The 23,614-nt window shown below is 38.3% G+C and overlaps 4 protein-coding genes across 5 annotated transcripts; 2 read left to right on the forward strand and 2 right to left on the reverse strand.

Moving 5' to 3' along the window:
• Nucleotides 1–262: 262 nt before the first annotated feature.
• cfap251 (cilia and flagella associated protein 251) lies at nucleotides 263–7,077 on the reverse strand. Its single transcript, XM_071483020.1, has 20 exons — nucleotides 6,480–7,077; nucleotides 6,215–6,355; nucleotides 5,914–6,023; nucleotides 5,718–5,826; nucleotides 5,014–5,094; nucleotides 4,849–4,926; nucleotides 4,717–4,758; nucleotides 4,340–4,596; nucleotides 4,066–4,242; nucleotides 3,732–3,982; nucleotides 3,443–3,594; nucleotides 2,997–3,173; nucleotides 2,694–2,878; nucleotides 2,485–2,599; nucleotides 1,882–2,045; nucleotides 1,694–1,784; nucleotides 1,246–1,389; nucleotides 925–1,153; nucleotides 666–791; nucleotides 263–554 (listed from the first exon to the last, which is right to left on the reverse strand). Exons 1-20 carry the CDS (start codon nucleotides 6,735–6,737, stop codon nucleotides 427–429), a joined length of 3,015 nt encoding a protein of 1,004 aa, XP_071339121.1. The 5' UTR covers nucleotides 6,738–7,077; the 3' UTR covers nucleotides 263–426.
• A 1,324-nt stretch (nucleotides 7,078–8,401) lies between these two features.
• Nucleotides 8,402–14,847, forward strand: LOC139624168 (rab5 GDP/GTP exchange factor-like). Of its 2 annotated transcripts, none has more exons than XM_071483037.1 (9): nucleotides 8,402–9,136; nucleotides 9,968–10,154; nucleotides 10,551–10,678; nucleotides 11,586–11,737; nucleotides 11,834–11,903; nucleotides 11,994–12,129; nucleotides 12,220–12,314; nucleotides 13,340–13,596; nucleotides 13,698–14,847. In XM_071483037.1, exons 2-9 carry the CDS (start codon nucleotides 9,997–9,999, stop codon nucleotides 14,109–14,111), a joined length of 1,410 nt encoding a protein of 469 aa, XP_071339138.1. In that variant the 5' UTR covers nucleotides 8,402–9,136; nucleotides 9,968–9,996; the 3' UTR covers nucleotides 14,112–14,847. The 2 variants fall into 2 exon arrangements, with proteins under 2 accessions (XP_071339138.1, XP_071339137.1); XM_071483036.1 differs by having other exon boundaries at nucleotides 8,410–8,666.
• Nucleotides 14,848–15,754: 907 nt separating this feature from the next.
• Nucleotides 15,755–18,667, forward strand: psmd9 (proteasome 26S subunit, non-ATPase 9). Its single transcript, XM_071483039.1, has 6 exons — nucleotides 15,755–15,929; nucleotides 16,011–16,110; nucleotides 16,867–17,060; nucleotides 17,173–17,274; nucleotides 17,589–17,677; nucleotides 17,957–18,667. Exons 1-6 carry the CDS (start codon nucleotides 15,804–15,806, stop codon nucleotides 17,982–17,984), a joined length of 639 nt encoding a protein of 212 aa, XP_071339140.1. The 5' UTR covers nucleotides 15,755–15,803; the 3' UTR covers nucleotides 17,985–18,667.
• Nucleotides 18,668–18,808: 141 nt separating this feature from the next.
• gtf2h3 (general transcription factor IIH, polypeptide 3) lies at nucleotides 18,809–22,609 on the reverse strand. Its single transcript, XM_071483038.1, has 13 exons — nucleotides 22,416–22,609; nucleotides 22,248–22,327; nucleotides 21,936–22,042; nucleotides 21,252–21,394; nucleotides 20,909–20,971; nucleotides 20,511–20,540; nucleotides 20,385–20,413; nucleotides 20,220–20,294; nucleotides 20,061–20,114; nucleotides 19,736–19,804; nucleotides 19,497–19,632; nucleotides 19,353–19,389; nucleotides 18,809–19,183 (listed from the first exon to the last, which is right to left on the reverse strand). The coding sequence occupies exons 1-13, from the start codon at nucleotides 22,423–22,425 to the stop codon at nucleotides 19,114–19,116; spliced, it is 903 nt and encodes a 300-aa protein (XP_071339139.1). The 5' UTR covers nucleotides 22,426–22,609; the 3' UTR covers nucleotides 18,809–19,113.
• Between the last annotated feature and the right edge of the window lie 1,005 nt (nucleotides 22,610–23,614).

The following is a 23,614-nucleotide window of genomic DNA, read 5'->3' on the forward strand; positions in this document are numbered from 1 at the left end:
TAAGGTGTCACAAGCCAAACAGGTTGGGAAACACTGGTTTTATCTTTTACAATGCATTCTTTTTATGAGCTTATTGTGCATGCATGTATTGAATGTAAAGTACAGCTCATGAGTCAATCTGACTACAGTAACAATTAATGTGTGTTATTTGCTACCTACATGAATGAATGTATGTATTTTTTCATGAAGAAATGAAATGGTAATAACTAATGGTGTGAGAATTGTTTTACATTTTATATGTATTGTGTCATAAAGCTGAGGATTTAACTTAAAATTGATATTTATGCATCATTTTTAAAATCAAATACATATGAAGGCCACCACCTATGTTATGGAGAGAAACTTTAACAAGAGCCTGGGTCTGTGTCTCATCATCAACACAACTTCTTCTAGACTAGCAGACTAGCAGGCAGTTTGTTGCTTTCATCACTCTGGTGGGGTGGACCTGCCACCCTGCTCTGCTGAGGATGGGAAGCCCAGGATGTAGCCTGTAAATGTCACCATTGATATCTCATCTGGGATTGCACACTCCAAAGAATATTCAGGGTCTCCACCTGGACACACACACACACACACACACAGACACATCAAAAAGTGATGATGTTTTTCAGCTGTTATGTGAATTCTTTGGTCAGGAGTTGTGGGTGAGTTTTTCTGTTATATACCGTCAGATTTGTAAATGTCAGAATGTTCCTGTTCTCCTCCTCCTCCTTCTTCTTCTTCTTCCTCTTCATTGAGACCTAAAAGTGTAGCAAAACACTCTGCCACCTCTTCCTCTGTCATGTGTTCTCCTGTCAATGGTAAGATCAAAAGTATGACTAAACATACTAGAAACTATAGTAGAAGATCAAGATGTTTCTCAATAATAAGAAAGTTTTTAACAGAAAGACTAAACCTCTTCAGGCTGAATAGCCTGCAGCGTACCTCGGGCCTGTAGGAGTTCCAGCATTTCATGTCTCTGCAGAACAGGTTGTCCTTTACCATCACAGTTACCAAGGACGTGAAAAGCTTGAACGAGCTCATCTCTAGAGATGCCGAATATTGGCCAATGGTTGACATACAGCTTGATAAAGTCCTCCAGGTCGATGTCAGTCACATATTTTCCTGTTTCTGCATACTTGCTGAACTTGACTTCATTTTGCATGTCTTCTATCTGGTGAAAATAATATAGCAATTTACAGATCTGAGGTATAAAGCTGCTTTTTTGCAGTCTTTTTATTGTCAGATAAAATTACACCGATTTACCTCTTGCTCAGTAGGGAAGTAGCCCAAAGCTCTCATTAGAGAGGGAACCTCTGACAGGGGAATTTTGGTAGACACTTGACGTTTCTCCATTGAGTCAATGCCTTGATGATAGACTTGGCAGTAATAGAAAAAGTCCTCAATCTCCTGAAAACAGAAAAGCTCAGAAAACTGAGAATCTATGGTTAAATGGTAATGGTAGCAATGCTCTCCAAAAGCATTTAGACAAATGTTTGTATATTGAATGTTATTTTGCCACAAAGGCATACTGTGTCCAAAATGGTTACTCCACTCACTTTCAACATAAGAAATAACATAATGCATAACTTTAATAACCTTGATGACAATACATATCAGGCAATAGGCTACATGCTTCTCATTTCAAGCTAATGGAATAATCAGTGTCTCAAATCTCAGCAGTTGTAGGGAACAAGGAAAACTTTTAACTCACCCTGTAGAACTTGCCTTCTCGCCCTCCCTCTAAAAGAGTGTAGAAGGGTACCACTCCTTTTCCTCCCAGGGAGGCTGCTGCCTCCAAGGCACTGCATTCACAACAAGAGAGAGGACCAACTTCAGGAAACACGATTACACTGCTCATGCATTTCCTCTGGTTCCTAGGCTGGTACTGTTGAAGCTTACTTTGTGCTTATCTCCCATGACAGTACAGCGCAGTCAGATCCTCCTGCAGTAAAAACAAATCTGCCGTCGTTGGAGCAGGCAAAAGCAGACACCCCCGTCGGGTGGCAGATCAAAGCATTGGACTTGTAGGGGTTCCCATCCAGAGGCAAAATCTGAAGACCCACCTAGAGAAAACACAGCATAACCTTAGTGTTAATGTCAGCAGAGAGCTGGGCTCAAAACAGGAGTACATTTAATCATGGTTTAAATGTCCAGGGGTGTGTCTCACAAAACTTAATTGCCAAGATATGAGTGTAAACATGTTCTGATGTAATGAACTGATGAGGTGTTATGCTCAAAGTTAATGGAAAGTTATTCAGATAGTGCAGAAAACCTGCTTATTGAGAAAGACCACAGCTCAATTCATCAATTTTATTTTTACCTTATCTTCTATATGTACTCAACTTCTACAACTAGTATGACGTGTCCATTTTAACTTGATATACACATACTGTATATCTGCATAGCATTTAGATTTTTATAAAACAGGTTATTTGATAAAATACCACAAACAAATAAAGTAGATTACTTAATAAATTACTACAAACAAATTCCAGCACTGACCTTGTCCTCTGTGATGTATGCCAGGTAATATGAGTTTGTCTCAGGTTCTTTAGACATGGGAAGAACCACTATTTGCTTAATGGGAGAGCCATATGTTGGACCAAGAAGAGTCTTTCTGTGTTTGTAGAACACATGTAATGTTTTCCATTAATTAGTGGTGACAACAGTCAGACACAGAAAATCCGATCTTGTTACAGTATTTAACAAACCTGCACATCTTGGTCGTGCTATTGAAAAGCTTCATCTTGTACTTGTCTGAAGCAATGAGGAGAAATTGCTCTGCTGTCAGGGGAGGATACCAAGTCATGCACATTGGCACAGCACTTTGCTCAATGCGTTCTGAACTCAAGATGAGGAGCTGGTTCACATCACTTTTTTCCAAGTCATACTCCACCTATTATACAGTTCCAGAGCACAGAGAGGTGTTTGGCATAAACATTTAACGTAAAAAAACAACATTACAAAACACCAAACTAGTCCACGCTCCTACAACTTTGAGAAAGGAAGCTAACCAGGCGGCGGTCCATTCCCAGAGAGAGCAGTCTGGGTTGGGTGCTATCCAGGTGAACCCCAAAAAGAAGGTCTTTGATGGGTTTGTAGTGGGAGCGGTACCTTCCCAGATACGCCCAACGTGGTAAAGAGCCTTTATTAGTCTGCAAGCGGAACACTGTCACTCCATTTCCAGCATCCTAACAGTGGACAAGGAAATAAAATGAACATCATACTTGAAGTAATAAAAATGTTAGAGATTTGCAATCCATAATCATGGCCATAAACCTATTTTCTCTACAACAAATAATGTTGTTTCATAAATGTTGTTGAATATATATACACATATAAAAAATGCTCGCCTACAATAGACCACAACATTTTATCACAAATTGTAGTCCAGAGCCACTGTTGCCAGTAACTAAATTAGGACATGTCACACATGATAGTAAAAAAATGACTTGCTCACCGCAGTGGCAAGATACTTTGAGTCTGAGGAGAAAGTGATGTGATGGATGCTGTCTCTAGTGTAATGGAAACACTCTGCAGGATCACTTTGTAAAGTGCTGGGATTCAGTATGTGAACAGCGCCACTGCCAAAGCCAACAGCCAGGTAAAATCCTGTTCAGAGACAAAAAGGCGGCTCTTTATATTTCAGAATGTAACGACAAATTACAAATTCAAGCAGCAGTGGGGCAACACTAGTTACATGCATTATTTGTTTGTTCCAAACACATTAATTAAGTGTATTGGCTCACCTTGAGGGTCAAAAGTGACACACTGAATCTGCTTCTCTGTCTCAAAGACCCTTTTGCAGATGATCACTTTGTTGTTGTAGTCCCACACCTTTAAAGTGCCCATATGATTGCCCATGGCCACAGCTGGCTGTTTGGGGTGGCAGGCGACTGCATGAAGAGGGTGGCAGTCCTCATGCAGCAGGATCTGAGGGACACTCTTCTGTGTATTCACATGTACTACTGTGGAAGTGACTGTGGACACAACAAAGTTCCTGCAGAAAAAAACAGATTTCAGCTTGGCGAAAATGCACTAAACACTATAGACTGAGGACATAACAGACTGTTTATCTGATACCTGATAATTAATGGTTTGGCCTCCAGAGTGCAGTCCTCCAGACATCCCTCTGTACACTCTTTGGAAAAGGAAATGGACACAATAGCATCCAGGTTGAATTCATTGTACCAAGTGAGAAGCAGGAAGTTTTCATCATAAAATTTGATATGGCCTTGAGTGTCACCAGTTACGAAGCAGCTGCGATATCAAACAGTACACAAACAGAGATTAGAGACCAATAAATACAAGCAACAATTAAAAAACAACAAGTACGAATACTTATGGCTCTGACTACCTGTCAGTTACAGTGAGAACAGTAATTGGATCTTTCTGAAGCTGAATGAACTTGAGTGTATCGTGAGAAAGGTACTGCTTCACAGCTAAGTCTTCCATCACATCCCACACCACAAGGCTGCCTGTTGCAGTGGCTGTTAGGACCTGAGGCTCTCTCCAGTGAAACACAGACCGACTAAGAGGCCTGGCATCCATGTTGACATTTTCAGAAGGGTCAGGAGAAGGCCGAGTCAGGTCACTAGTGGCTGCATCACAGAACTACTCGGGTAAACAAATGAAGCTGTAAATATTTTATCAAAATACTAATGACCATACAAGACAGAACAATCTGTTAGAATTCTTTAACATTTTCTACAAAATTCTGATAATTATCTTTACCTCCTTCAGCTGCAGGGCAAAGCATTGCAGACTTGCCTGAGGCTGAAAAAGATCCAGTTGATTAATGTAATAAACATACATATAGCAGGTGTATCATGCATTTTTATGTATTTGAGGAACAGCTGGACTTACCCTGCTGTAAAATAACACCTGGCTTTCACTGCTGCTGAGCAGCTGAGTGCTGTCATTTGGATTAAAAATGATGCACTCCTGAAAAATAATCCAACATTTGATTTTATGAATGCCTCATCCATTAGGCTAGGTGGAATTTTAATGTTAGAAGAAGGCAAAACTTACTTGAAAACCATGTTTAGGATTAATTTTAGTAAACCACAGAGGCTTTTCTGTTTCATTTGTCCAATCCCAAACACATAGACACTGTGAAAAGATGGTCATATGGTTAGTAGTTTGTTAAAAAAAATGCAAATTTTACTCTAGAAATACATTTATTGTGTTATACTGTCAAATCCAATATAAAACATTAATCATACAAGCTGTATTTGTATTTTGACAACTTAGTGTTGTAAGGTTATATTTCAGAAGAGTGCAATTCTGAGACATTGACCATTTCATAAAAGATTACGTACTTTCTATTCTATTAACATTGTTCCGTAAAGCCTAAGCCTAAAAAAGAAAATAAAATCATGACATAACATTGAATTATGAAATATATGGATAAATAGTCCAGACCATAATGTCATCAAGAGACAGTTTTTTGAGATTTTACATTCAAAATGAATGTCATCTTCACAAAATGAATGTGTTTGGTGGTGCCACATTCTTGACCTTAATTTGAGAGACAAGGTATCACTACTTCAAAATTTAGATTGAGTCCTTTGAGCATGTTTTTGTTATTCATCAACAAAGACCAGTAAGTACTAGTTTCTAGATGAGTGCCTTTCACATTCTATATTTAACAAAAATGTTCACATTCTGGGTTTTCTTTTTAAATATTTAATTGAATCTTTTTATTCCAACCATGTTGGAACCATCATACTCACTTGAACATCTTCAGCCCCGAGTGTTGCCAGATGTTTTGTGTCTCTTGAAAATGCCATCGCAATGACACCCTCATCAGAGTGGCAATCAAACAATGTATGCACAGGAATACTGAAATAATTATCATACATGTTTTTACCACCAAGAGAAAAGGTTAATACACAAAAATGCCTTAATGTGGGAAGAATCAAGAGATACCCAGAGTAGGAGTCCCATATCATCACCCTGCTTTTCGGGCCCTGGTCTGCAGTTGCAAGCCAGCGTCTGTCTTCACTCACACACATGCATGAGATGGGGTGGCAGTGACCCTGAGAAAGTTATATAATTATATACAATACGCTATTTAAAATCAACAAACTGCACGTTACAACTTTCAAAAGATATCTATAGCTGCCCACATTACTCATAGCGTAGACTTAATCCAAAGGACGCTGTCTCATCTCTTTTCCTACATGCCATATTCCTTAAGATGTCAAAAACCAGATGCCAATTGTCTAACCTGAAGTATGTGCTGGGAATTGGAGGTGTGATTGTATATGATCCCAAAGTGAGCTGCAGCATAGAGGACCACCAGCTGATCATGATCTTGCAGACTGAAGACAGGAAGAACAGGGTTCATCCCAAATGCCCATTCTAGTGACTGGATAGAGAGGAAATTTGCAGTATTGTTATAAGCCAGTGAAAGTGTCTGACTGTCTTGACTGACTAGTGCAGAGGATCAATTTACAAACAGTGCTCATTTTCTGCAAATAAGACGTACTTACCAGCGCATGTGTTCTGGTATGAGTTATCTTCTTTGGGAAAAGTGTGTCTCTGGTTGCGGTGTGAACTTGAGACTGCCGGCTCATCTCGAAGGTGTCAGTCTCTGCTTCCTCTCCTCTGACTGCTGCACCGTCCTCGGCTTCATTGCTGCTCTTCCTCTGCTTCTCCTCATTACTTGCCGCTCGGTTATTCTGTACTTGTTGCTTTTCCACTTCAAAGCCTGTGGGAGGCTCATGTTCCTTAGCTTCGGCATCTGACATGATGTCTAACCACACACTTCACGTTTTGGACGATTAATCCAGTTTTTTCTTTTACAACCTCATAGAGTTTTTCACCTTTATTCCGTCGTGTTGAGGTCCCAAGTTACAGCTAACGCTAGGTACGTTAGGCAAAGACTAGATACGCCTCAAAATTGAAGAAATCTCACAATTTACTTAACCGAAAATACAACGGCTCTTGTATAAATTGCCTTATTTCAGTGTCTAAAACTATATATTTAGAAAATATCTTTATTGTTATTTAGTCTTTTAGAGTATAAAATCAATCTGTAAAGCACCTGCGAAGCGTCTCGTTGCCTAGTTACCGCAGGACACTGGAAGACGAGGGAAGCCGGAATACAGACGTTCTGGCCAGGCCTTTCAAATTAAAAGCCCTAGGCTGAAGTGACAAGTTACTTTGCAAAAAGAGATTATAAATGCAAAACATATAAAGATCTCATAAAATATATAATATATATAATATATAATAATATTTGCACGATTTCAGTTTCTTTACAAGATGGAGTCCTGTTGCCCCCAGGTGGTCTATATTCCAATTAGTTTGCACTGATTTGATTAATTTCAGATTTATTTAGAATAATATAGCCTGGATTACTGTAGCTACAGGCACACTACCCTCTGCTGGGTAGGGAGGGAAAAAGAGTTAAAAAAAAAAAAAAAAAAGGTTTTAAATTATAGATTTTTACATTTATTTTTAGAAGAAAAACATTGCAAAGGCAAGTTTGACCACATTAGTAACTGTATCTGAGATGAATCAGAATGGTTCACAATTTATAGACTTGATTTTTTTTTTCTGTGGCATCTAAAGTGTTTGAACTGCTGGTTGAAACGGACAAGAGAAGTGAACATAAATTGATGGATATACAATTCAACAACGCTCCAATAGGCAGCCTCCAAAGTGATCACAAAGTTGAACCAGCACCTTTCTGAAACAATTTGAACAAACTGAATATAATAACCTTAGTGGAGCTAGGATTTACTGCCAGACAGCTGAGGGAATATTATTGAGTGTTCATTACCCTTAGTGCTCATGTGCATTAAGTATCAATATAGTATTAGAACAGTATTTAACTTGATGCTACTGGTTTCAAATTAGCCATTTAGTAACACGATTTACTGATAGTCAACCTTTCAGATATTAATAATATCTGTATTAATAGCACTGAAGAATGTGGAGTTGCACATTCAAACTTTTTTTGTTAATGATTACTTCAGTTTGGTCACTATATTTTGAAAACAAATACCTAAAAATCTCTTTCTGAGAAATGATATGCTACATGTAAGTTTTGTAAATTTAGAAAACCTGAAAATGTTTTCAGAAAACTAGGTGCACAAGGGTGTAGTTACGCAAGACAACCACTGGAGGGCAATATGACGTCAACCTCAAGAGCGTTGACGTAGACTTAATAGCATGCGAACACTTCCGGTACGGACATTCAAAATAAAATTTCCAATTCAGGCCGAAATGAGGATATTGCATAATAATGGCATTTGAGAGGTTATGGATAAAGCAGATATGATGAGCGCTCGTTTTTGTTGTGTTGTACATATGATTTGTGGCGTTGTTGAAGCCGTGACTCGGTACATTTTGCCTTGATGCTTTTGTTTTGAAAGGTCAGAACTGTGTCGAAACGTCGCTTGTTAGTTCAAGCTTGACCCTTGTTAGATTTTTGTTGCCCTGTTCAACCGGTTTGAAAGCATCTGTTTTTTTTTGCTGTGTTTCAAGCCCGCAACTTTTTACTCACTTTTGTCGTGTATTTTCGCTACCGCTGTTTCATTTTTGTAATTACTATCTCACTTGTTAAGGTTTGAAGGATTGTTGCTCTTATAGTGAGGACTTTGTGACGGTTAAGACGCCAAAAATCGCGTTTCGATGAGGAAGCGATTAATTATGATTTCACCAGATTACAGGTGAGAAGGCATTTTAATGATTGTGAATTTATCCTTATGCGTATTTGCTCTGTCACTGCGAGAGAAGTTGTATTAGTTTATACAGGTGGCTGAAATATGCTGTCAGCTTTAGCTGCTGGACGTTAGCTAACATTAGCCACTGGTCCTTATCTCCAATCCCCTCAGCTGACAGTCAGCCGGGCTCTTAACAAGCTGTTAGCCAACCCAAGGCCCACAAACCGAAAACGTTTTATAAGTTAGTTTTTTTCATCTATTGAATTAAATATGAGGCTCAACAGTAGACCATCGAGTCAGCTACTGTCAGGAAATTTGCGTTTTGCTGCGAAAAAGTTTCCAGTGGGCGTAAACAGCTTTTGATGAGGTAGAGAAAGATATACATCTTTGACAGCGTGTCCTTTTAGTAATGACCATTTCTGCATTTTTGTCTGAGCGTAAATTCCCTTTTTAATTTACTGGATAAAAAGTAGGTGGTAAGTTATGTAATTATTTATTCTTGTAGGAGTATTAACGTACGCATCAGTACATTTGACAGGTGTTTTCATGCTTGTTTTCTACTGTTTATAAAACTAGCTGTAGTTTTCATAAAAGTCTGACAATATGTCAAAGGAGACCAGTTTTACCATACTAACTAATATTTTACTATTCTAACCCCTTATTCAACACAAACTGACTCCACAGTGCTTTAATACCTATCATGAAGGGGACATTTATTGCAGGTCTGCTGCATATGACTCCATTAGTTTTAGCTAGGTGTAACTAATTATTTTTGTCACCTGATTGGTATAAGTCCTGAGGTTTTAGAAAAGAAGAAGAAAAGCAACCCATTAATCTCCAGTGGGCCTAGAAGCGAAAGACAAGACTATCAATTGTATTAGGCCACCAGAGGTCTTGTCTTTTGGTGGCCCTCTTCCTGGATCTGCCTCATCAGTGCCTTTGAGCATATTAGCAGAACTAAAGAGGAAATACCCCAAAAATGAGAAAAGGGAATGGAAAAAAAAACCCCAAATAATTTAGAAATTATGAAGTTAAAGAGCATTGGAAAATGAATGTTCCTGGGTTTTCTGTGTTGCAGAATTGAGTGTCGTAGTCTAATGTCTGCACTAAGTAAATATGCCTGAGGTTATTTATTTATTGCACAGCCAGACTATACTGAACACTAAGCTTGTGAGATTTAAGCCCCTGCAGTCACAAAAACAGGACTTTCCTTTAAAAGTTTTATTCGTCAAAGGAATTACATTCGACCTAACAGAGTATATTGAAAACCTTTTTTTGTTGTATTATATTAATGTTATCTGTAACAGGTGGGAGTAGTATATCAGAAGGCTCTACAATGTGGACAGATAAGCAAAGAGGAATCAGAGTTTCTCAGGAGGAGCTGCTATGCAAGAATGCCTGTGGGTATTATGGAAACCCTGCATGGCAAGGCCTCTGCTCCAAGTGCTGGAGAGAGCGAGCACGTCCAGCTGAAGCCCCGAGACAAGACACAAGGTAAAAACGCAGCTAACTGTAACAACCATTCAGAAAACCTCAAGCTGATGGTGTCAGTGCTTAGATGGATTCTTGTCACAGCATCTTAAATGCAACACATGATAGAAACTTCATTCTTGCACCATCAATGTTTACCGGAGTTGGAGAACATTGTTATGCATATTAATTAAACATATTAGTGAAAAAATAGAATTACAATAAATTTATAAAATAATATTAGCACCAACTGGATATAAAGCTATAAAGAAATAATTGCTCACACATCTTAAGTGACTATTGACTAAGTGACTCATCAGCACAACTGTTTTGTTGATATAACTATTTTCTAATATAACTGTCTTCTGTCAGCTTGAGGCAACTTAAATGCTTTTGGTTTAAAGTTGTTATTCCTCATAGGCCAAGAAATGATGGAACTCCTCTCACCTTCTCCAAATTTGAGGAGAAGAAAAACATTGAGAAAGGTCATCGAATTAACACAATGAGGAGACTCTTCTGGGGCAGCCCATCGTCTCCAAAACGCCAAGGTAGTTCTGTTTGCTGTTTTATTTTGATTTAATATTTTCATTTCCAATTTTTCCGAGTCAAAAAAGTATCTCAAAATGTTTGGTTGTGATGCCTCAGGGTAAAAAACCTTCTGTCAAGTGCTTAGTCAGACACCAGCTGTACTGCCTGAGGATCAAGAACAAAGGCCCACACAACCACACAACTAAGAGACTTGACTACAAGAACAACAAAGGCAAAACAGAAAAGTGTTTCATTTTATGGCGTGAACTAGGGCAGCTCTTTTAGGTATATATATTTTCAAGTTTGAAGGCAAAGCTTTTGTTTTTACGAGTTGATCTACATTCCAACTCTCACTGATGGTCATGGGCTTTGAGTAGTGACTAAAATAATGAAAAAAAATTGTGAATACAAGTGGTTGAAATGAGTTTCCTCTGTAATGTGCCTTGGCTCACCCTTATAGAAAGAACAAGGAGCTCAGACGTCCATAGGGAGCTAAGAGTAGAGCCACTGCTTCTCCACATTGATAGGAGCCAGTAGAGGTGGTTCAGTAATCTGATCAGGATGTCACCTGGGTGCCATCCATCCATTGGCAGTTTTACAGGCACGTACAACCAGTAGAAGGCCTCAGAGTAGACTCAGGACATGCTTGAGAGACTATACATCTGGCCAAAAGAAAAAGGGTTGACAAATGTTTTTGGTGGTCTGTGTTTTCCAAAAAAATAGTTGTCCTTCATTATCTAATGTACAAATAGGCACCCATGGGCATCTATATGGGTAGTGTAGTGTCCTTATACCTGCAAGCTGACAAAACAAAACCAACCTTTAGGTATTGCTGCCAGGAATTACCCCTGATACCATGTCTCAGTTTTAAAACATGTTACTTTTATTTATTTATCTGGAATGGCATCCACTTTTCGTCCCCCCCAGAGTCTTCTGAAACCCAAACAAATGTGTTAAAAGCTTACCAGACCCTTGAGCCCGGGGACTTTCCGGGCTTCCTAAAAATACTCAGGAGCTCTTCCTCCCAGCGCTTGCAGTCCCGATGTACAGCTTTTCTCAACACAATGGAGGCTTACCATGTAATTATCTTACTACAAGTTTAACATTACACTTCATTTTTCTTTTCTTTGAAATATTAGAGCTGTTCTGATCATAGCTTCTCATCATCTTTACAGGATCTGCCGATACAGAAACAGTCAGATCTTGTGCAGGATTTCTATCAGTCTTTTGCTGAACATTTTAGCAGTGAGTACAGATCAGTTCACTACTTTCTGGGCTGTTCATTCTGAAAGCACTGTGAAAAAGAGACTTCTGAGTTGTTATTTTTGATTTCAGGTTTTACTGAGGCTCAGGTCACTCAGATAATGGAGCACGTAGAGAAGTTAATAATGACACGGCTGCACAAATGGGTTTTCTGCCATGATAGCTGTGACGATGAACAGAAGGACCTGGCTCTCCAGAGAAGGATACGGTAACGCTTGCATACAAGGCACTTGTATTGTATTAGATCAAAACCTCTAACCTTAAATGATTGTTTGACAATTACATCTTTACTTTGCAGCTCCTTAAACTGGGTAACCCCGCAGATGCTGAGCGTACCTTTTCCTGATAAAAAGACTACAGTCACAAGCGACCCCTTTCTGTCTGCTATAACAGGTGATTCACAACATCAGTACTGGAGTGAATACTTGTACATACTTGTAGGAAATGTGCTTTTTGCTTTCTGGCGGAGAGTTAGATGAGAAGATCGCTGTCATTCTGGAGCCAGCCTGTTTCCTCCTGCTTCCTGTCTTTGTGCAGAGCTAGGTAACTGGCTGCTAGCTGTAGCCATATATTTAAGTGACAGACATTAGACTGCAAGTTGACAAAACTAAACCAACTCTGCGCCAGAAAGTGAGATAAACCTGGTATTAACATCAGTCCTGAGTGATCCGATCACAAGTGGACAGCTCTAAGTTTAGGTCGCATTGAGGACACATTGAGGATGCATTTGAGATCCAATCACTCAGACCACATTCAGAAGTGGTTTGGGCCACGTCACCACATTGTTGTAGCAGTGTGAACTCAAATGCGGCCACATTAAAGGACCGCCTACTCAACTGACATCCTCTGCTACTGATTAGTCTGATAAGTCCCGCCACATTTTTATCATGAGCCGAAAATATTTTACTAATTCTAATGGCTAAATCCTTGTTTCACTGTAGAGCTGTGCACAGTGCATTGCATCACTCAACCCCTCCATGCTGCACACACACATATACAGAGGTGCATTGAAGATAGACTCGTCTGTTGGATTGGCTAAAAACAACAATGCAAGCATACCTGTTTATTTGCATATGAAGCGGGGAAGTGAGATCCAATCACAAGTGGAAGTAAGTAAGTAAACTTTATTTATAGAGCACCTTTCAAAACCTGGGTTACAAGGTGCTGTACAATAAAGTGGTCACTGGTGACGCATGTTGAAGCCAGGTGTGAACAGAGGTACTTAGAGCTGACCACTTGTGATCACATCACTGAAGATGCGAGATAACACCGGGTCTCAACAGAGCAGGTGTTTTCCCCAAACTCTTTCTCAAAGCTCATGAGAGAAAGTGGTAAGTTTCACACATGCTGGAAACATCATTAAAAGGCCTAAAATGCTGAACTCTGACATTTTGCCTTGTCCTGTATTTTTTCAACAGCCATAATTGAAATGGATGCCAAACGAGCTCCTCAAGACAAACTTGCATGCGTGTCCAAATGCAGTCAGCATGTCTTCGAGGTGCTCTCCACATCAACCAGCGAACCCGCTAATGCCGATGACTTCCTGTCAGGGCTGATATATGTGGTACTGAAGGCCAATCCACCCCGCCTACACTCCAACATGCAATATGTGATTCGGTTTGGTCTCCCTCACAGTCTGATGGCAGGAGAGAGCGGCTACTATTTCACAAATTTGGTAAGTTGATTGCAAGTTGAAGTTATTCATCCATCATCCACCACAGGATGCTGTGTAACAAGTCGGTTGATCACTCATGCCTGTGCCCTCCTTTGTTTTAGTCTTGTGCTGTGGCCTTCATTGAAAAGCTGGATGGACCAGCACTAAACCTCAGTCCAGAAGAGTTTGAGGGCTACATGCTGCATCAGCGTGCTCCTTCTGCAAAAAAGAAGAGACAGCAGATTGCCAGTGACACACAGCACCTGTTAGAAGAGCTAAAAGACAGACAGGAGAAGCTGGACCAGGGGATGGATGCACTCAACACACAGCTACAGAAGTGGGTGAAAGCAGTTCATTCACGAGTAGATGAGGTAACAGCAGAGTTTGCTCTGGTACAGAAGGAGATCACAGCTCAGGCTGAGATCTCACAGGTTGTTTCATCCTCATCTACTGAAGCACCACCGCAAGGGGATGACAAAGATTCGGTACTGGTGCTTACAGATCCAGATGCAGGTGAAAAAGATTCAAACTGTTAGCGATATTAACAAAAACACCCAACTGGGCACTTGACTCTTTTTAATCATCAGTACTAACCTATTTAGGATGCAAAACAAACATTTGTATTACAATGCCACATTTGCACAGGTTTCAACTGTTGGAAGCTGGGATTTGTAAGCCAGTTGAACATGAAGGAAAACTTCTTGAAGGAAACCTTTGGCATTAGCTAACACAGGGCACACAGAGGTTTTTTTAAATGACTGTTGGATTTTTATCCTGTTTGAGGATGAAGGCTATTAAAATACATTCCAGTTTCTAGTAACAAGTGTGATCCAAAGTTATACTAAAGCACTCAGGGTACACAGCACCTAGGGGTATCACCTAACAGTTTGTAAGGGTGTTTATTTAGTATTCATTTTTCCTTATGGTGTACACCAATGTGCCTAAATGTAAACTGCTGTGAAATTTAAAAAATACGCTACAGGAAAAATGTTAGTTAGTTAGTTAGTTGTGGACCACTACAAGTCGAGAGGTGTATTTGGACAAACAACATTTTTCAGAGCTCTGTAACTGTTCTCAATATGTTGCCTTCACTGTTTGTTCAAAGATGGAAAAGAAAAGCAAATTGTGCAAAACAATTTGTAACACATCCTATGTCTGCTGAAGATATGTGTTGTTTACAACTGTTAAAGTTACTGAATAAATTGAAGGGGTTTATGTTATGATCAATGACTGTATCCAATTATTAAATTAAAGTTGACTTATATGATTTGATAATGTGTTTTTGTGTTAAGTGTGTTTGGTTTTTTGTAATTTACTTGTTTGCAAAACAGGAGTCAGTTATTAAAATAGTGGATATGTGAATAGTTAAATGCTCAGTGCTTAACTGATCATGTGTTCATGAGTAATGAAAATTGAATGTCAATATGTGAGTATTTTATCATTTACCAGTCCTTTAAGTCCCCCTCCACTCAAAAATGTGTGTTGGGCATTATTATGTGTTTTTTATGTTTGACCTTAACTCTGCAGGATAATGTTGATCAGAGTTTGACACTGGAAAACAGTTTTCAAAATATTCTATGGAATTATTCTCTGCTCACCTGTAACCTGAATTTACAGCAAACCTGCAAACATGGTTTGTGACATAACAACTAGCCAATCCTGGTCCAATAGGCAATTTACATAAGTGATGTGGAAACTTGAAGCTTTTGTACACTGAGAACAGACTTTCAGTGATGTAGGAGCCATCTGTCATCTAGTAGTTAAACTTTTGACATTAAAAATAATACCATATTTATAGATTGTGAGTTTTTAGGCAGGAGGTATAGATGCCATAAGAATTTCTAACCACATAATTGAACTTTTTTATTTTGGAAAACCACGTCAGAAATAATTATTCATAAGAGTAGTTTTTACACATCTTTGAACATATTTGGAGGGGATCTTTAAATACTAATAATCAGTTGCTTTTTATGCCACACAGACCATACTTAACTGTTAATGCTGAAAAATAAAATTAAAAATAAAAAAATAGAATCAACTTAATTGACAAAAAACATTTTGTATCTGAGTTGTGGATCATTTGTTGGCTACACAACTGCATTTTCATTTACTTTTTTTTTTTTTTAAATTTGACCAGTTGGGGGCAGTAAAGCATTTAAACAGCCAATAACCCAACACAAACAAGAGCTAGAGGAAGAGCTGCGCGTTGTAAACTCAGATGAGCAGCCATGAAGATGACAGGGGAAAACACTTCTGGAAACTCGGAGATAACAATGGAGGATGTTAAAAACCTCATTAAAAAGAAAGACGACATTGAGGAGCAGATAAAAGCCTACCACGACGTCTTAGAAGACGTAAGTCAGCCGTAGCACAAAGCACAGGAAGCGGTTGTGGACAGCTGAACATGTTTTTCTCTCTCCACTTTGTGTTTACAGCAAGGTGTTGGAGTCGAAGGTCCCCTGGTTGACGCAGAAGGCTTTCCCCGAGCAGATGTTAATTTATACCAGATCAGGGCAGCGAGACACAACATTTCATGTAAGCTGTAGCTTGTTTGTTGTTTCTAGTGTTTACTCTGGCATCGGGGGGATAGATTGTTATGGCGAGATAGGAAGTTATAGCAGCCAAGGCCTGCGGTGTAATTTCTAAACAACAGTCTTTGTATTCATTGTTTGGGTGGATCAGTTTGTTTTTAAAAACCAACAAATGCCTGACCGTGTCCCCACCTTCATTATATAACACCAGTGTGCAGTATTTATAGGCCCATTTCTTTGTCTTTAAAGGAATGTTTGTTAGGACATATTGACAGAAGTCACTTCCACAATTGGCCAGATGTTGGTAGTAAAATAAGTTTGGACACATAAGTTATTAAAGATGATATCAGCTAACATGTATAGCATGTCAGTGTAAGGCAGCTACTATGATTATTTTCCTTTTTTAATTTAATCTGCTGATTATTTTTTTAATTATATATTTAACCTGAAAAAAGGCCCATGATAATTTCCCAAAGACCATGGCGATGCAATAAAATGTCTTGTTTTTACCAACCAACCATAAAAAAGTCAAAGATATTCAAGTCATTATAATATAAGATGTTGAAAAGCAGCAAATCCAGATGTTGGAAAAACTTGCTCAACAGGATGGTTGTTATTTTGTTTAAAGAGAGGCTGAAATTAATTTTCTGTGACTCATTTAATTGCTGCGCCTCTATTCTACTTTTGTAGACAGGCCTTTTTCATGATTTATTTTCAATCCACTGTCATTTTAAAGGTAATGTCTTGATGATTCTTACAGGCCTGCAGAATGACCACAAAGCCATCATGGCAGAGATAGAAGAAGCCCTGCACAAGCTCCATGCTCGAGAGAAAGCCAAGCGGGAACAGGATGAGGCAGAGGCCCAGGTGGAGGCAATGGAGCAGCAGGTCACCCTGCCTCCTCCATTTGCACGAGTGGATGCAGTGACACAAGGCTCACCTGCCTGTGGGGCTGTGAGTAATATGTATAAGTATACTTTATATCTGGTAATTGTTTCAGCTAAAACATGGCAATTCTTTGAAGTTTGTTGATGTGACTGTAGTAATAAGTTGCTTCTTTCCAAAGGGGCTCAGAGTTGGTGATGAAGTCACTGAGTTTGGTTCGGTGAACACAGAGAACTTTCAGAACCTCCAGAATATTGCTGCTGTGGTACAACACAGTGAAGGGGTAAGCTGTAGAAGCAATCCGCAGGTTGAGCAGAAAATCACATTTTATTGTTTAACACTTGAATTAAATTGTGTTTTGTTTTTTTTTTTCTTTAAATTGTTTTATTTTGTGAAGCAGCTTTAAACCAAATTTCTCCTTAAAATGATTTATGAAATCCCTGAAATTTCAGCTAAGATGTGCTATTGTTTCTTTTTGGTCAGAATTAAAACCTATTTTGTTGATTGTGTTATATATTTTTTTTTATATTGGCCAACCTCATCTGGAACTGGCACTATTATCTAGAGTGTAAACAGCAATGTCACATCCTTCTACAGAAACCATTACGCGTCACAGTCATCCGGGAAGGCCAGAAAATTCAGATGAGCTTGACTCCACAGCGATGGTCAGGCAGAGGTCTGCTGGGGTGAGTGTTATTGACATTATCACTGTCATGTGTTTGGTTTGGCACAGATTGAGAGTCTAGAAGAGTAGCTGTTATTTAGAAGACAAAGATGCTGAAAAGCCTCTAGTGAGACAAGCAAATGTATTTCTCTTAATGTATGTTTTACTTTGACATGTATTGATATTTGTAAAATACTATTTCACATCTACCTTAATGTGTATGATTCATGATATAAATAGCTGTCAGTACTGGCAAGTATAGAGTGGTTCACATTAACCTGTCTCTTCTTCTCTTTTTCAGATGCAACATTGTTCCTATCCATCGGTGATCACCATGACAGTGTGCAGAGCTTCAGTTGTTCAACCCTGTTATGCCACATTACCCCTAGATGGTTTCAAACTTTGAATTTGTACATACTGCACACATTTTCAGTAACTTCTTCCTTTGTACAAGGACAGCCTTTGGAAATTTTAGACTAAAATATCTGTTTGCGAGTCAGTTTACTGAATGATAGCTGAAAAAACATAATTTACCTTATACTACTCTGTTCAGAATCCTATTTGTTCAAATTAGAGTAGTTGTTGAAATATCTTGCAGTGACAGAAAGTGATAAACACAATTTGAACGGCAATGAATGGAGACTTTGGAAAATAATTGATAAGCTCTGTTACTATCTTCAATAAAGGCTTAGAGTCTTGTTGAAATCATTACCAAAATGTTTATTCCACATGTAATTTGACAGGTTTTATTTGTTTTGAGTGAATTTGAAATATTTTAGGTTCAAAACACCTACACCTGTTTCAAAGGTGAATGAAATTCGTTGTACTCACTGAGTAAAAATTTCCCACCTCATCATAATTGATTGAGCTAAAAAGAGCTGAAGGATTTGAACAGCTATTTATGTTAACAAGTCCATGCTATAATGAGAATGACAAAAAACTGTGTGACAAACATTTAAATGTGATTCTTTTTTTTCTTTTTTATTGTATAAAAATTTACATTACAAAAATGCCCAAAGTTGCTTTTTTTCCCCAAAGCATTAACTCAATTTACTCGTAGGCTGAGTAAATTATCTTTACCCAACGTCATCAACTGCTAGAAGTTGCATGCCAGTTGTTTCTATCAATATGAACAAAGCAATCACATAAATTAAGACCTGTGAACAAATGTTATCTACTTGGGCCAATTGCTAACTGCATGTTCAGGGGAAACAATTATTTCCACAAAGAAAAAATATTTGTCAGGTTGGGGCAAACTTGAGATGGGACTGGAATTATCAAGTATTACTTTGAAAACAGCCTCCATGTAAAGACAGTCAATGTTAGTCAGGTTTACATGTTCATATGACTATTCTGCCTCATTAGCATTTCTTGACGCTTGTTACAAAACTATACCAAACAAAATGGTACGATCTTAATATCAAAAAAGAGACTTTCTTAGTGTAATTCCAGCAAAAATCATGTAGGTTGCTTGAGTTTCTTCTTTTTGGGCTTGACCATCTGTGGTAGTTGGATTTTAAAGGCAGTCCTAAAAAGAAAAAGATATTAAATCATATTAATGCCGGCAAAGTGAGAATGAAATCACACTGCATAATTTCAAATGTATATCTACTACTCAGAGGAATTGGGTTTTGTATTGAATGTTTACGCTTCAAGATGATGTATATTTTAAAAAAATAATAATAAAAAACACTTACTCGCAAGTCGTACAGATGGGGCTGAAGTTGCAGAATACTTAAAAAGAAGACGAGAAAGCATCACCAAAACAAGAAAAACAGCTTTTGAAGTGTTATAAAGACTGTTGTCATGCATTTGTTCTTTTAGCTTTGAACTAAACTTACTTGACAGACAAACTGAGCACACATAACCAATCTCAATGAGGTTACGATGACAGAAACATGCAGCTCTATAGTCCACATGTGCAGGTGGTGGCAGCACCAGCTGTGAACGCTGCTCCAAGTCCGGCAGGAACACCCACTGTTCAGGAAACACCATCAACAACACAAAGTGATTTGTCTTTACGTTTAAACAAGACAAACTATATTCTTCTAAATTTGTAAAGACAGTACTTTGCACTTACCAAAAGATATTGTGCCAGGGCAATTTTCTGTGGTATCTTGAGGTACAATCCTCCTGTTATATCGCAAGCCTAAAAAATAAATGGCTTAAGGTTAAAAAAAAAAACAAAAAACCTCAGTATATACAGGTTTAGAAAGCACAATACAGTCAAAAATATTGCATTATCGTCACACCCCTGGAATACCTCACACTGATGATTATATACCGACACTTCAAAGAATATAGACATTATAGTGGCGTGAGAGCCAAACATCGATGTTTATCTTGCTTGAACTGTTCTGTACAAGCTATTTAAAATCAATGCATATATAATTAATTAATAATACCTGCTGTAGGAGACCCGAGTCTGAGTCCAACACACAGGCATCTATCAGGATGTTCTGTTTTAGAATACATAAAAAGTGATTTTCTTTAGTAAAATATACATGAAATACATATACCAATGGAAGAAAAGAGGTAAAACTAAAGTAAGATCTACATTTTACCTGCTTTTGAGCGGCAAAAATCACATTCATGAAGTTCATGTACTGGCGGGCACAGTCCTCAGCTGCTTTTATCACCTACATCCAGTAAAATGAATAGAGAAACCGGGTTTAAAGTCAAGTGAATAAAACAAAAGCACTCATGGAATTAGACTGTTTGGGGCTTACCAATATTCTTGATTTAATCTCCTGCCCAACTAAAAAAAAAAAAAAAAAAATCATTACAAGAGTGCTAGAAGGAAAACAGCATCCAATGAAGAGCACCATTAAGCTTGATATTAAAAAGATAATTACCTTCCAGCTCTTTTGAGACCCTGTGAATGTCTGAAAATTAAAGCTTTAAGGAAAATTTGAAAAACAGCTCAACCACACTGATAAACCAAAAGATAAAGAGCAATCTGTAGTCATTTCTTTTAATTTGACAAGCAAAAGAAGGAAACGTCAAAAGTCTCAACACCACTGCCATCCGCCAACACATAAAATATGAGCACATTTCAAACACAGCCAGTGCACAACATCTCTCAGGAACAATATTACATAGACTTCACTATGAAAAACAGAAAATAAACAAATATTTGATATCATTATATCACTGTTGTAACTCTTCTGTGACAGAATTTCACTTGTGCATGTCAAGACATTGTTAACACAAGTCAGTGTGAAACTGTTGAGAGATTTCATTGAAAGGATACAGCAGAGAGCTTTGGCCAGGGATCCAGCCAACAGAGTATCTGTTGAATTCCCCCTCACTTCAGCTGTAACCACATAAGATGCTCATGAATTTTCAGGAATCACCAACAACTCACATTGTCATTAAACACATCAACAACAACAACAACTGCAAAGACATTAAAGGCGTTATTTTCACATTTTATAATAGTAAAATTATTCCAACTAGCTCATCCCCAGATTCGTGAACAGTTTGATTAGAAATCATATGACAGATGGGGTCACAAAGCAGTCATCTGTGAAGGGAGTAAAATCTAAAGTATATTCTATATTAATCTCACCCAACCAGAAGAAGCTTGTACTCACTTGTCGACATAACGTTCCTGATCTCTTCAGCAATAAGGTTGTTGGCAACTGACAGGAGTTCATATTTTCCATCCCCGCTGGAGGATGCATCGTCTCCACCGCTGTCCCCGGCTCCCCAGTTCTTCCTGGGAAACAGGAAGTGACTGAAATAAAGTAAGTGGGAGAGTTGAGCATCTCAGACGTGACAGCAACAAAACAGTATATTCAGGAATATTCAGCTGACACTTCAATCCTGGAAACAGGCAGCGGAAGGGCTAATGTTCAGAACCTCAAGTATAAGTACCAATACAACAATGTAAAATTACTCTTTGTCCTGTAGGTTATTATATATAATATAAATATCACATTTCAACTTTTTAATATTAATACATCAGCTCACAACTCACAGGGCCCCAACAAGACCCTCTTTATTTGTAAGGTCCTTACAAGCCAACAACAACCAACACTGTGTATTGTCTAAGCTGGTCATATGTAAAATCTTAATCTAAAAAGTAACTAGTGGCTGTAGCTGTAGCTAATAATGTAGCAGAGTAAATATACATGATTTACCTCTGAAATTTAGTGGAAGAGAAGTATAAGATAGCACACATGGAAATACTCAAGAACACCGCAAGTACCTTCAAATTGTACTGAGTGATGCTACTTAGTTACTTTTCTCCACTGCAAACTGTGCTATAATGTTACCTGTCTTGACAGTGGCTTGCAATGACAGCCAGCTTGTTTGTCCTGCTCATGGCCGTGTGGGAGTTCCCCATCACCATGACTGCATCCAGACACTTGGACAGGGTGAACTGGACAAAGACAGGAGGACAGTGGGTGTTCAGACTCAGCAGGAGTGCGGATGCTTTTATGATTTAATAATAATAACGACATTTTAGCAATTAGCTACAAACTCTTTGCGCAGCACATTCGTTTCATGCTCTGTTATGGAACTATGTGAACTTGCATTGTCCCTATGGAACAGATAAATAAGAAAATGAAGAATGAAACTGCTACCTCTGGCTCACGCTGAGCCTGCTGCCCCCACCATATCGGATTTACGTCCACGACGATGACCAGCAGGCTGACTTCATCCTCTGCAGACACAGTGGAAACATTTCAGCGACAGTGGAGAAGCTCACCAGCTGAGCGAAACAATACAAAACGCACAAGTCACAACGATACCTGATGCCATATTTGTTTGAAACGAAGAGACACCAAAAAGCGAAAAAAAAAAAAAAAAAAGCTGTTGTCGTTGTGGGGCTTTATCTTATTTTAGCGTCCATCTTCTTTCTGAAAGTGTTTTTAAATCTGGATATTCTGACGATGTACTAAACTGCAGCCGTACTGAACAGTCCTTACGTCACTAAGATGCGACTGTTTGTCTTCTTCTACTTCATGAATAAAGACCACATGGTGAACTGCTGCCACCAAGCGCCTGCTGGGCTGTGGCGTAAGTTCACGTTAGGCCCCTTCATGGTGCTTTGGCACAGGTGCTGTCATGATGTTGGATTTCTTTTCATTTTACCTTACTAGCAACTTTTTCGTAGTCAACACTGACAGGGAAAGTAACTCTTACTGTTACATTTCACATCAATATTAAATTTGATGGTCAGAATTAAAAGCTAATGTAATTTGTTTTTAACCTAAACATTACATTTGTGGGGGCCCAATTTAGCTGCTAATGTTATTGAAAAGTTTTCATTTTAACAGCAAATTCAATGTTTACTGGCCAAACTCAGCAGCTAATGTTAATTATTGTTGTTGTTTTTTTTTCCAATTTCATTTTAATATTAGATAATTGATCATCAACTTACCAGCTAATGTTAATGACTTTTTTTAACCTAAACATTAGATTTGTGGTGGCCCAATTTAGAAGCTGATGTTGATCAAAAATATTTTACCTTGATATTAAAATTAATGCACAACTTAGCAGCTAAGGTTGCTGACATTTCATCACATTGCATTTAATTTAGAATCATTATGTTGTATTTCTTTTCATTTTACCTTACTAGCAACTTTTTCATTAGGCAACACTGGCAGGGAAAGTAACTCTTACTGTTTCATTTCACATCAGTATTAAATTTGATGGTCAGAATTAGCAGCTAGTGTTATTGTCACTTTTTCCTTTTCCCTTGACATTAGATTTGTGGGGGCCAAAAGTAGCAGCTAAAGTTATTGAAAAGTTTTCATTTCATCAGGAAATTCAGTGTTTAATGGCCAAGTGTAGCAGCTAATGTTACTGATTTTTTTTTTTCAATTTCATTTTAATATTACACAACTGATCATAAACTTACCAGCTAATGTTAATGGCTTTTTAACCTCAACAATAGATTTGCGGTGGCCAAATTTAGCAGCTAATGTTAATGAAAATATATTTTACC

This window comes from Trachinotus anak, unplaced genomic scaffold (genome assembly GCF_046630095.1).
Source record: "Trachinotus anak isolate AG129_WGS33_773 ecotype Australia unplaced genomic scaffold, CSIRO_AGI_Tana_v1 ptg000008l, whole genome shotgun sequence".
Lineage (NCBI taxonomy): Eukaryota > Metazoa > Chordata > Actinopteri > Carangiformes > Carangidae > Trachinotus > Trachinotus anak.